Source organism: Eupeodes corollae, chromosome 1 (assembly GCF_945859685.1).
Source record: "Eupeodes corollae chromosome 1, idEupCoro1.1, whole genome shotgun sequence".
NCBI classification, from domain to species: Eukaryota; Metazoa; Arthropoda; class Insecta; order Diptera; family Syrphidae; genus Eupeodes; species Eupeodes corollae.
The window spans coordinates 968,892-981,016 of NC_079147.1; the positions used below are offsets into that span (position 1 = coordinate 968,892).

The 12,125-nt window shown below is 35.3% G+C and overlaps 1 protein-coding gene across 1 annotated transcript in view; it reads right to left on the minus strand.

Annotated features, from left to right (window-relative positions):
• Positions 1-207: 207 nt before the first annotated feature.
• The window catches only part of LOC129939477 (ubiquinone biosynthesis monooxygenase COQ6, mitochondrial), a 35,294-nt gene continuing 23,376 nt past the window's right edge, over positions 208-12,125 (minus strand). The window contains exons 4-8 of the mRNA XM_056047500.1: positions 1,223-1,330; positions 994-1,164; positions 735-928; positions 389-671; positions 208-329 (exon numbers count right to left, since the gene is read on the minus strand). Of these exons, the coding sequence (XP_055903475.1) occupies positions 300-329; positions 389-671; positions 735-928; positions 994-1,164; positions 1,223-1,330 (786 nt within the window). The 3' untranslated portion in view covers positions 208-299. The remainder of the gene's footprint in view (positions 330-388; positions 672-734; positions 929-993; positions 1,165-1,222; positions 1,331-12,125) is intronic.

The following is a 12,125-nucleotide window of genomic DNA, read 5'->3' on the forward strand; positions in this document are numbered from 1 at the left end:
TTTAATGCAGAGGAGTGGTCAAAAACTCAGAAGTGACATTACTTAAATTTGCTCGTAATCAATGCAAAAATGTTGAAACATCGTGATTTTTTAATGAGTGCATATATTTGTGTTACGGCACTTCTGTTCTTAGTGCTATTGAGCAAGTTAATCGTTTTATTTAATCATTACTGTTTTTAATCTCTAAAATGTTATTAAAAACATCAATGACATGGTATAATAATCTATTCTTTTATTAAATTTATTGTTTGATTAAAAGACAACATAAATCAACTAAAAAAAAACAAAGGCTTTATATTTTAAGCTATTGCTCGTTTTAAGAAGATGTCCTGAAAAAGAAATAAAGGTTACATTTTTTTAAATTTTAAAAGTGCCCAATATTATTCACCTTAATTCCAGGTATATTCTGAGTGAGTTGTAATCCTAAACTTCGAAGCAACACAACTGGGAAGAAAGTTGTTGAATACAGTCGTTGCAGACCATGAACACCGATCATAAGAGGCACATTTTTTATTAGACTGCTTTGTTCATATTGCACCAAATGATGTTTGTCCCCAATTTCAGCTCCGGCATACACAGCATCCGAAAGGACTTTGATTAAGTTTGTCACATCACTAAAGCCTAAATTTACTCCTTGACCGGCGAGAGGATGAATTCGATGTGCTGCATCTCTGTTAGAAAATTTAAAACAAAAATCCACTTAAATGTTTAATCAAAATCTTATCAATACCAACCCAATGAGAGCAACACCAGTCGAGACATAAGACGAGGCATGAAGAAAACCAAGTGGGAAACATGCTCGAGAGCCTTCTACAACGCTCTTCACTTTAGGTGGATATTGACGGTTAGCCAAATTATTGCTTCCCATAATTGAATTCAAAGCTCCCAATGCGTTTGTGACAATGTCATTCTTTGGAAAGTCCTTCCACTTTATCGAAAAAATAAAAGAATAAACTTGTTGTGTTTCAGAAATTAATAAACAGAAGAACATACAAATGCTTCATTCACTGCATCGACAAATTCATTTGGAGCCAATGCTGCCAGCCTTTTTGCATCATTAGGAGTAGTACTCCAGACCAATGAACTCATTGTGTCGTTTAACGGTAGATATGCCACTGGACCTGTGGGAATAAATCTTTGCCAAGCTACGGAATTGTCTCCTGGCTGTGAATTTAAAAATGATTTGAAATTTGTCACTTATTAAGTTAGTTGATAAAATTACATCGACAAGTTCAAGAGTAGCTACAAGTCCCATTCGTTCGTAGTTTAAGGCAAATACATCAACACCCATCTCTTTTCGCACAATAGAATTTGCACCATCTGCACCAATCTGTAAGAAAGATTTCAAACTTTAATTTTTGGTAAATAAATCGGTTATCCTGAAAAGGGAAATTTTTAATTGCTCGTACGCGTACAATGTTACTTTCTGATCTGTCCTATTTGTTTAAAAAGTTTTGACTTTTGAGACATTTGAAGGTACAAGTAAAAGGGTTTGTATTGGTACTTAGAATTTTATGGTACAAGTAAAGAGGTTTGTCTTGCTATTTAAGAATCTTTAACAGCAATGCATTTTACTTGAGTTGTACCAATATGACATAACATTTTTACTTTTTCTATCATGGATAAAGATAAACTGAAAAATAAAAAAAACGTAAGAACGCAACTAAATGCTAAAACTTTTAATATTAGTCCTATTCCACTTATTGGAAAGAAAATCTTAAGTCTGATATACTCGGCGTATACATATTGTTTTTTTAATGTTCGCTCATAAAATATAATAATGTAAGGCTCAGAATTAATTTCAGGTTTCTAAAAACTTTCTATTTTGTTTAACGACTTCGGAATAGTTAAAATACTTATGAAAATTCGTTCAAACTTTCAAAAGATTATTGTAAAGAAACAACGATCCGGTCCGATTTGTCAAATGTTGACATTTCTCGACGTTTTAAGGTCCCTAGATAAGAAATAAATATTTTCACTAAAAATGTATTTTTCTATTTTGCGGACGGAAATTCATTTTCCTCAACAGCTGATACTTCTATGTTCAAAAGTGAAACGAATCGTTCCATTCATTTGTAACCTCCTATTTAACCTTGGTTCGGTTGGCTGGAATAATTCCCTTAGACTAGCTCGGTCGTGGGATCTTGAACCTTGTGGAGATACAAAAAAGAAATCCAGCCAGCGTCAAGATGTTGATAGACGAGCGGGTAAATTTCCTCTACCATCCCTACCTTGGTTGCTACTCTCGCCAAGAGCAACCCCTTATTCAGGCTTCATTCTTACCTTTCTATCATCCCGAGTCCTACCCCTTGTTCTTCACCCTCATCCTGAAGATTTGTTTTCCAATTTCACACAATTCCAATGACAAATTTATGTCAGTAAAACATTTTCGGTGGCGACAAATTTTTCAATGACAGACATTTTTAATGATAGTTATAACTGGCGCCTAGGTCAGTACGTTCCCGAAGTTTTGTTAGGTTCCCATAGCTCAGGAACTATTATAGATGTCGACTTCAAATCAATTTTGTTATACATATAATAACGCATCTACTCTCAAAAAAATTAGGTTGGTGTTTTTATACCATAGCAATTTAAATAAAAGATGAACATTTTTGCTAACCCATATCTCACGAATAAATAATGTTAAAGAGTTAAATTAAGTTTTAAATTATATATTGGAACGTGATACAAAAGAAGTATATTTTTGGAAAAAAATATCCAATTAAAGTTTTTTTTTCATAAATCAAAAAAACTAAACAAAAATGTTTGTCACGTCGAATATTTTAATAACAAAAACTGATTTTGTCTCCAAAATAATTTTGTGCAACAAAGAATAACGTTTTTGACATTTGGTAAAATTTTGAGAAAAATCGAATTGACAGCTTTTTTATAAAAAAAAATTTGAGAAAAATGACAGTATAACTAAAATATATTTTCAAAAATTTCAGATATTTGCCTCAAATTAATTTTATATTATAAGAAATATCGTTTTCAACATTCGGTATTGTACTTGTTTCAAGAAATAAAAACTTTTTAGAAATGCTAATAAAATTGGTATTGGTTTTCGAGTAAAAATTCGTTAGCAAAAATAGATTTTGAAATCAAACTATTTCATTATGTGCAAAATATTGTTGGTAATTTAAAATTTTGTAAGAATAATTCAATTAACAACGTTTTTGACAAAACACGAAAGCCTACAAACCTTTTAAGCAAGACAAATCGACAGATGGGTGGGAAGTATCAGTGTGTTTCGCATCCCAGCCTTTTTCGTAAATTTGATATGTATTGTATGTTGGTTACATAAACTTCGATTTTTGCTATAGGGTCAAGTTTTTTAATTTGTGCAAAATGAAAAGTAGATATTATTTCTAAAAGATAAATATTAAAACTAGAAAACAAGTATTAGTGTAGTGTAGTCAGTCAAAAACCAAGAAAAATCCTTTTTTGATCAATTTTAATGCTGCCTACAAGATCCTATCCAAAGTACTATTTGATCATCTTAAACTTTTCTGAAGCACAATGATCACCACGTATCAGATCAACGATAGATCAAAAGGCCGTCCAAAAGGAATTTAGGCGGGAGTTTGGCGGTACTCCCCGAGTAGATGGACAATTATGAGGGTGGTAAACATGTTTGCCGATTCGGGAAGCCATATCGAGATCCCAATGTCCGTGTTCCGGATATAATCGGCGCTGTAGCATCGGCAATACAGACAAATAAAGGGTGTCCCAAAATTAAAGGGTGTCCCAAAATAAACGAGGTTTTTAGTCTTTTGATTGTTATATTTTTATTGACTCGTAAAGTACATAGGATAGGGTTATGCATGGAATAACACATCGGAAAAATGGCCTCCACGGCTTTGGATGCACATGCGCACTCTTTTGTTGAAATTGTCCATGACCATTCTGCATAAATGTGGCTGAATTTCGTTGATGCAGCTTTGAATCTCCTCCTTTAATGCACGGGTGGTTGTGGGATTGTTGACATAGACTTGTGATTTCAAATAAACTCATAAAAAGAAGGCTAATGGTGTTAAATCACACGATCTAGGAGGCCAATTTTGATCACCGAAACGAAAGAGTACACCACCTGGAAATGTCTCATGCAGTAATTGAATTGTTTCACAGGCTGTATGACATGTGGCACCGTCTTGTTGAAACCACATATTGGACACATCAATATCATCCAATTTTGGCAGAAAGAACTGTGTAATCATGTCGTGATATCGAGCACCAGTAACAATCACTGCTTGACCAGCATCATTTTCAAAAAAATATGGCCCAATTATTATAGCATTTGTTTTTCGACAATCACATGTGGGTTCTCCAAACCCCAAATCTCTTCACATTTGACGAAGTTAAAACACTATTCCGACCATATTTTGTATGAAATTTTCGAACTGCAGCCGCCAAGCTTTTACTATTTTTTTCAGGGTTGCCAACACTTCACTGCACAAATGGCGGCAAATTCAAATCTTGCGTTAATTTTGGGACACCCTTTACAAGAATCGGCACAAATTTGAGTTAGCAGACGATCATTACAGCGGATAATTCAAGGTGACTTCCACTTTTTTCCGTACAAAAAAACAAGTTAAACAATTGAGATTTTTTTATTCGCGAAGGAATTTTGCCGAAAAATGATTGGAATGACCGAAGAAGACAACACATTGATTAAATGAGTTTTTGTTTACATAGAACTGCGTCGAAGACGTATATCATTGAATAGTATTTGAGCAATTGAACTGCACACGCACAGTAGACAGACCACCAGTCATGAAGGAGCTCCAAGGAAAATTCCCAATTAAAATTATTTCCACAAACTTCTTGTTTCGCTCGCTCCTAAGTTCACCGGATCTAAATGCACAAGACTATTTTAATGGGGTTATGTCAAGCAGGAGGCGTAAAAAAAGGAAACCCAGTAATTTGACTGAATAGAAGCAGACAATAAATTGAGGCAATCCCAAATTCAACCCTTCAGGTCGCAATGAACAATTTGTTGATCAAGTGCCTCATATGTGCGACTGAGCGTAGAGGTAATTTGCGGTCTACCATCTTTGAAACAATTAATACATTTTTTTGTTTGTTCTTACCTAGGACAAACGTCACTATATAAGTAGGAGTTCACCTACCTCGAAACCGAAACAAATATTAATTCCACGAACGACACCTTAGTGAAAATCCGCACAATTATCGCATCGATATTCTCAGTAAAGAAATGAAAATGAACGCAATGATTCAATAAACACGAATGTTAAAATATAATTTCAGCATAAACCGGAATCAACAAAAACAAATAAATAAACTCATCCTCCAATATTTTCAATTGTTCATTTATTTTGCTTAATATTCCAAAAAAGGTAATTAATCATTGTTCTTATTTTTTTTAACTGTCACATATTTCGAAAATGAAATTACAAAAACAAAAATACTAAGACTCATCAAACAAGGATGTGTATGGTGTAGGCAGGTGAATTCTATTAAACTTATGATTTGGAAATTTCTCTGCCAATAATAATGTAATTGAGGTCAAATACGACGGAATTTCTAAAACTCATTGATGATATTTTCCAAAGCTAAAGAACTGTGGGTTCGCAAGTGCATGTATTTGAGATTTGTATACCAAATAAACATTGAATGTTTTTACAAAATAAAGAAAATGTTTTTATAAATAAAGAGCACTAATATAAAATTTAAAAAAAAGTATTGATGTAGGAAATTATACACACTCATTATATGCATTAGGGCGATTCAAATAAATTTTTGTTTGTATTAGCATGTTAAAAATAATACATTCAAAATTGTTCTCTGGGCCACGACTTGTTCTTATTACTATAGCTTGCAAACGCCTTCAATATTTTTTACTAAGTCTACAGAATTTATTAAAGATCAAAGTGGAATAAAGTGCAAATTCGACAGTTTTAATTCATAACACTTAACTTGTTGTAGCGCTGATAGTTTAAAGGATTTATACAGAATTTTTAAAAAAATATATCTAAAAGAGAAATAGAGTCGATCTGCCAAAGTTGAAACTCATTGATTGTGCGTAAAATTAAATTTAAAAAACAAGGACTGAATTCTAATAATAAGATATTGATCGATTTAAAACACTTTCAAAACAACTTCAGTAATGTTTGTCGATTCTTAACCGAATCAAGTTTTAAGAAGGTATCGGGTCTCTAGATAATAGAGAGATAGTTTAGCTTGATTTGGTATACATCGAACTTAGTTTTAGATAGATATTGATTAAGATAGTGATAGTGCGTAGGATTGTCATGTTAGAAGTTTTGCGTTCGATCCCTGCCTGTTCCACATAAAGTAGTAGTAGTAAGTAATTCATTTATTTATATATATTTTAATACAGTTTGAAAAAACATAACGAATTTAATAAAGTTTTGGCATAGCCGTCAGCTCAGTTGGCAAAGTATATAAAGCGATTTTAGTTTTTATAATAAATATTTAATGAATTGATTTAAATAAATTCAGTCATTAAACGATTTCTGAACTTATAATTGAATTTAAAAAACAGTACAATGATTTCCAATTTACACCATTTAATAATTCTATTGTTTCTTGCATTGTAAAACTGTTTTTCTAGAAAAATCTTAGTCTTTGGTGTCTTAACACTGGGGAAATGCTTATAAAAAGGAAGCAGTCTTCTTTTGCTTTCATGTTGCTTAGAGAACAGGGCCCTTATTATGAATTACGAAACGAACGGCAGAAAAAACGAAACTCGAAGAAACGAAAGTCATGGTTAAGAGCGATTATAAGATACGAAAATAGAAAGCAAAAAAAGTTGCCAGGCAAAAACGAAAAATGATAATTTTTTAAAGAAGCAACTATCTTCACTCCTATTAACAAATGTCAAAATATAAATAAAGTCGAGGAAGTTTCAAAAATAAATGTAATTTGCATTAATTCTATAAAATGTTTTTTCACTGCGACTATTTATTTCGTGCATTGTTTTTCTTAATGTTATTGCATTTAAACTCAAGTTTTTCTTTTTTGAGATCATAAAGTTTTCTGCGCCGTCTATCAGCTTCTTTATGCCATTCATTTTCATTTTCCGAATATTTTGTTTGCTTATTCGGGCCACCCCCTGTGCCACTTCGATGGAGCAAATTTCCACGCATTTTGGGCTCAAGATTGTACCTAAAATCTTTCCATCTTTTGATTTAAGGAAACCTACACTTTTCCAACCATCCATTGGTTTCTCTGGAGGACCGCATGCATTTAGCTTATCAGTCAAAGCCTTCCAAAAAATTTTGGATTTGGCTTTGGCTTGGCTCGTCGGCAAGTAATTTTTTGCTATGTTTGGATTGATTTCCATAAAAATCCAGCAAATCCAACTGCTTAGCATTAGTTGTAGGCCTAGAAGGTTAGAAATAACTTATTTGTATGTTTTTGACAATTTTATTTACTATTTACTTACATTTTTTGCGCATTTAACAAAACAAAAACCAACCAAACAAAAACAAAAAAAATAAATGATATTTGACATCTACCCCCGAAACGAACGCTGAACGAGAGCTGAAGGCACTCGTAAATAAAAATACGAGTATCGTCATTTTTACGATTCTCGTTTTTCTTAATCGTAATTTGACGATTTAGTGCCACTACAATCGTTTTTTCTAATCGCAATTTAACGAATAAGCGTTATTTTGAACGATTTTCGTTTTTCATAATAACCCCCCAGAATTGCTAGAAATTTCCGTTGTATGGACTGCCATTTAATGTGAAGAGATCACATCTGGATTTGAATATTAACGATATTTCTTTATAGCTGAATGTGTTTTCAAAATAATTATTGCTTAAAAGGTTATGATTTAGTTGTGAGTAAATTATTCTGCTCCCAGATTGCTGAGCCTCTGCTAATAATTTTTATCGAAAAAGTCATCGTGTTTTTGAATTATCTTGTAAAGCTGCTCCTTTTGTTAAGCCAAGTTATTCAAATCAAATTGGATAACTTCTCCACAGCTACCGCCAATATTTTGCCATTTTGCAACCCAACAATACTTATTCCGCATTTAATAAAGGATCATTTTCTTTGTCAAACGAGCATCTGAATGTGAAGCAACTTTATAGATGTAGTCGGCCTGTATCTTAAGGGTGTTGGTAAACAGTTTTGCAATCCCCGTTTCTAAATAAATTGCATAGTTAGGCATTCCATTTGGCAGATTAAATTTTTTTTTATGAAATTTCTTTGGAGTTTTTTTACTGCTTCAATATGATCATAATATGAATCGGATATTCAGCCCTATTCTAAAAACACAGCATAAATTCATCATCTTTTGACCAATGGACGATCCAGGAGGGGGGGATCATATGAGCCATAAAGCTTATACAGTTAAGTTGTATAAGTAAAGATTTCATCCAAAGATTTGTTAGTAACTTAACGACATTCACCAAAAAGTGGTTTGCTGTCAAAAACAACTAAAACTTTTGGTTTTCTTCAATTTAGAATTTGAAAAATTTGTATTCATGCTTTAAATTATTTTCTTTAAAAATCTTTCTTAGAAAAAGAGTAAATATTCAAGTTCTTAAGAAGAAACCTTGAATAAGAGATCATCAATTTTATATTAAGTTGACTTTAAATTCCTTAAGCTAGCCTTCAATTTTATTATTACATTTTTTTGACACACAGTGATTACTTAAGTGATTTTTACTTGCGAAGAACTATATAACAAGTTTTGCATTAGTAAACAAAAGTGCAACTCGAGGAACCAAAAAACCATCAGAAGGCGCTCTTGTTGATGAATACAACAACCTTCTGGCCAGCCGAGAAAAGGCCGTTAAGCTAAACAGATCTCAGGTAGAGAGATCGGCACGTCTCAGAAAAAGAGCAAGCTTGACGACCGGACAAAGCCAGTGAAAGCACCATCTTCTGGAGCAGCGCAACTGCGTACTCTTAGTGAGGTTGTCAGGGATGACCTCCACGTAGCACTTGTGGATGAGCTCTGCACAAACAGCAAGCTCTCTGAGATGGTGTTTTCATACACTATACCTACCCTAGTTTTTACCCTGGCGAGATGCTCAGGGGGTATAGGGTAATTAAGTGTGCGGACAGGTTTTCTAGGGATTACCTTAGTGAAAGCATTGCTAAGGTTAGCAATGACTGGGAGGGCTTGAAGCTCAATCTTATCCCAGCTAAGGACATCCCATAGACAACCGAAGGCTCGCATTTGGTTGCCGCTCATGAGCATAAATCCAAGCGGACAGGACCAGATCCGCGGTCTTCAGAGGCAAAATCTGCTGGTCCCCATGCACGATTGGTAGGTAAGGCAGAAGAACTGCAGAAGACCAGCGTCTCTTACCTTCTGAGGATTAGCGAGGAGAGTCTAGGGGCTCTTGAAAAGGCCGAATACAAACTCAGTTTTGGCATAAGGAATGCCAAAATTAAAATTCTGCAGAGTCGGGGAACAGACACCGACAAAGCTGATGACAACGTCGAGGTTGACGATGTTGTTACCGGAGTTGAGGTCCCCAGCCAGTTGCATGCCGGGCCCCAGCACTGCAGCTAAAAATAATTAAAAACGCTCTGATGGTCATCCAGATTAATCTGAAGCACTCTAAGTGCTTCAGATAATCTGAAAATTTTCCTTAGGGAGGAAAACTTCGAAATTGGCGTTATCCAAGAACAGTGGATAAACGGCCTCAAGGTGCGAGGCCTCCAAGACAACCAATACGACCACTTTTATAAAACCGCAGATCAAGACCAAGGTAATCCCAGAACTTGTATTTTAGCTAAGAAACATTTAAAAGGTTTTTACGTCCAAACTTTAGCACTCCCTATCTGACAGTTGTCAGATTTGAGATAAGAATATACAGGGTTTCATGTTAGCCTCTTTTCACTCTGCCCATAATGCATCATCACCTCCGGAGGAGGTGTGCAAAATCATAACCGAAGCTAAGATCAAAAAGGCAAAACTCCTGATCGGAGGCGACGCAAATGCTCGGCATATCCTTTGGAGAAGTTCTGAGATCAACGAACGTGGTGAGTCACTTTTTGATTTTATTATTTAAAATAATATGACCATTTGTAACAGAGGCAATACTCCCACTTTTGTCTTTCCGAGCTCGGAAAATTATAATGGATGGGAGGATGTGCTTGATGTTACTTTAGTAAACAACCGTAATTTATTAGTGGAGAATTGGAGAGTTTCCCCTTTGAATTCGTTTTCGGATCACAAGTGGATTCTTTTTCAAATTAATTTCGAGTCGAAAAACCCTCCGCCTTATAGAAATCCCAAAAGAACTGACTGGAAGAAATTCAGTCAAATTGCTAATTCCAAACTAAGCAACTTACCGAATCTCACAGAATCGATAGGAGACCTTGAACAAAGGTGAAAACCTTTGAAACTTCTATAAGTAAAGCTTTTAGAGTCTCTTGCCCAGTTAAATATAGCCGTAAAACCCTTCCTTCTTGGTGGAATGAAGAACTGTCCAGTCTTAGGAAAATGACGAGGACAATTTTCATTACCAACCGTATAAAGACTATCTTAAAATTTACAAGCAAGCCCTGTCATCCGCAAGGCTCAGCAAAGTTTTATCGAAGGAACATTGTAATCCTTCATTTCTAAAAAAGCCTGATAGAACCTGTACAGCCTCTCCAGCCGAATCTCTTGAGTTACTGATGAAGACGAACTTTCCGGGTTGCGAGAGTGATATGATAACCCCGAACCGCTTGAAACCACAGAGCTAAACGTAGCTCATGTGGATTCCGTTATAACCAGAGAAAATATTTTGTGGGCCATCAACACTTTTTTTCCATATAAATCCCCAGGCATGGATGGCATACTGCCAGTTATGCTTCAAAAGTTGCACGATGTGGCAGCTCCACGGCTGGAGCCCATGTCGTAGAGACAGGTAAAAGTAGTTTTTATCTCGAAAGTGGGTAGGATTTCAGACCAATAAGCTTAACATCTTTTGATTTGGTGCTATTGGTGTCAGGAAAGTACACTTCTGTGATTAGTAAAATCACGGAGTCAGCTTTGAAGAAAGTTAGCAGCTAAGCTAGAAGTTAACCAAAGTAAAACTGAACTGTTGTTTTTTACCACCAAAACTAAAATATCTTTACGCTACCTCGACTCAACGACTATCATTGTCTTCCAGTGCAAAATATTTGGGAGTTATACTCGACAGTCGACCCTAATCTAAACTGGTACATCAGTCGAAGATGATTTTATGGACGTACCCAGCCGTAGTACGTCCAATCTTAACATATGGTTCGATTGTGTGGTGGCCTGCTCTTAGCAAAGCCTATAATATTAATAAGCTAAAGAAGGTTCAGAGAAAAGCTTGCGTTGGCACCACAGCGGCCATGCGTACTTGCACAACGGACGCCTTAAACGTTATTTTGGATCTTCTACCAATCGACCTTTTGTATTAAGCGCTATTATGCTGAAGGAATCAAACAGCTGGTTGTCAAAACCTTATGGTCGACAGACGCTGACTACTGCACTCCTACTTTAAGCCATAGTAAGGGCTTTAAGGTTATTTTCTTATCCAGAGAACATTGGGAGGATGACATCGTGTCGATAGGTTTCGACACAACCATCTTTACTGACGGCTCAAAGATAAAGTGCGGATTTGGTTCAGGGATCTTTTCTGAGTCCCTAAATGTAGCCAAATCCTTTAGGCTTCCTAACTTTGCAAGCGTTTTTCAGGCTTAACTGGGAGGCATGTAAGATACGTAAACAAAGCCCAAACCAAAACCAAAATGTGGCTATCTTCACAGACAGTCAGGCAGCTGTCAAAGCCATTAACTCGGCCACATCCTCATCTAAATCGGTCCAGCAATGTCGCGATGAGCTTGCGAGCCTGAATATTAACCTCGGTGTCACCGAGCTGGAGCCCATGTCGTAGAGACAGGTAAAAGTAGTTTTTATCTCGAAAGTGGGTAGGATTTCAGACCAATAAGCTTAACATCTTTTGATTTGGTGCTATTGGTGTCAGGAAAGTACACTTCTGTGATTAGTAAAATCACGGAGTCAGCTTTGAAGAAAGTTAGCAGCTAAGCTAGAAGTTAACCAAAGTAAAACTGAACTGTTGTTTTTTACCACCAAAACTAAAATATCTTTACGCTACCTCGACTCAACGACTATCATTGTCTTCCAGTGCAAAATATT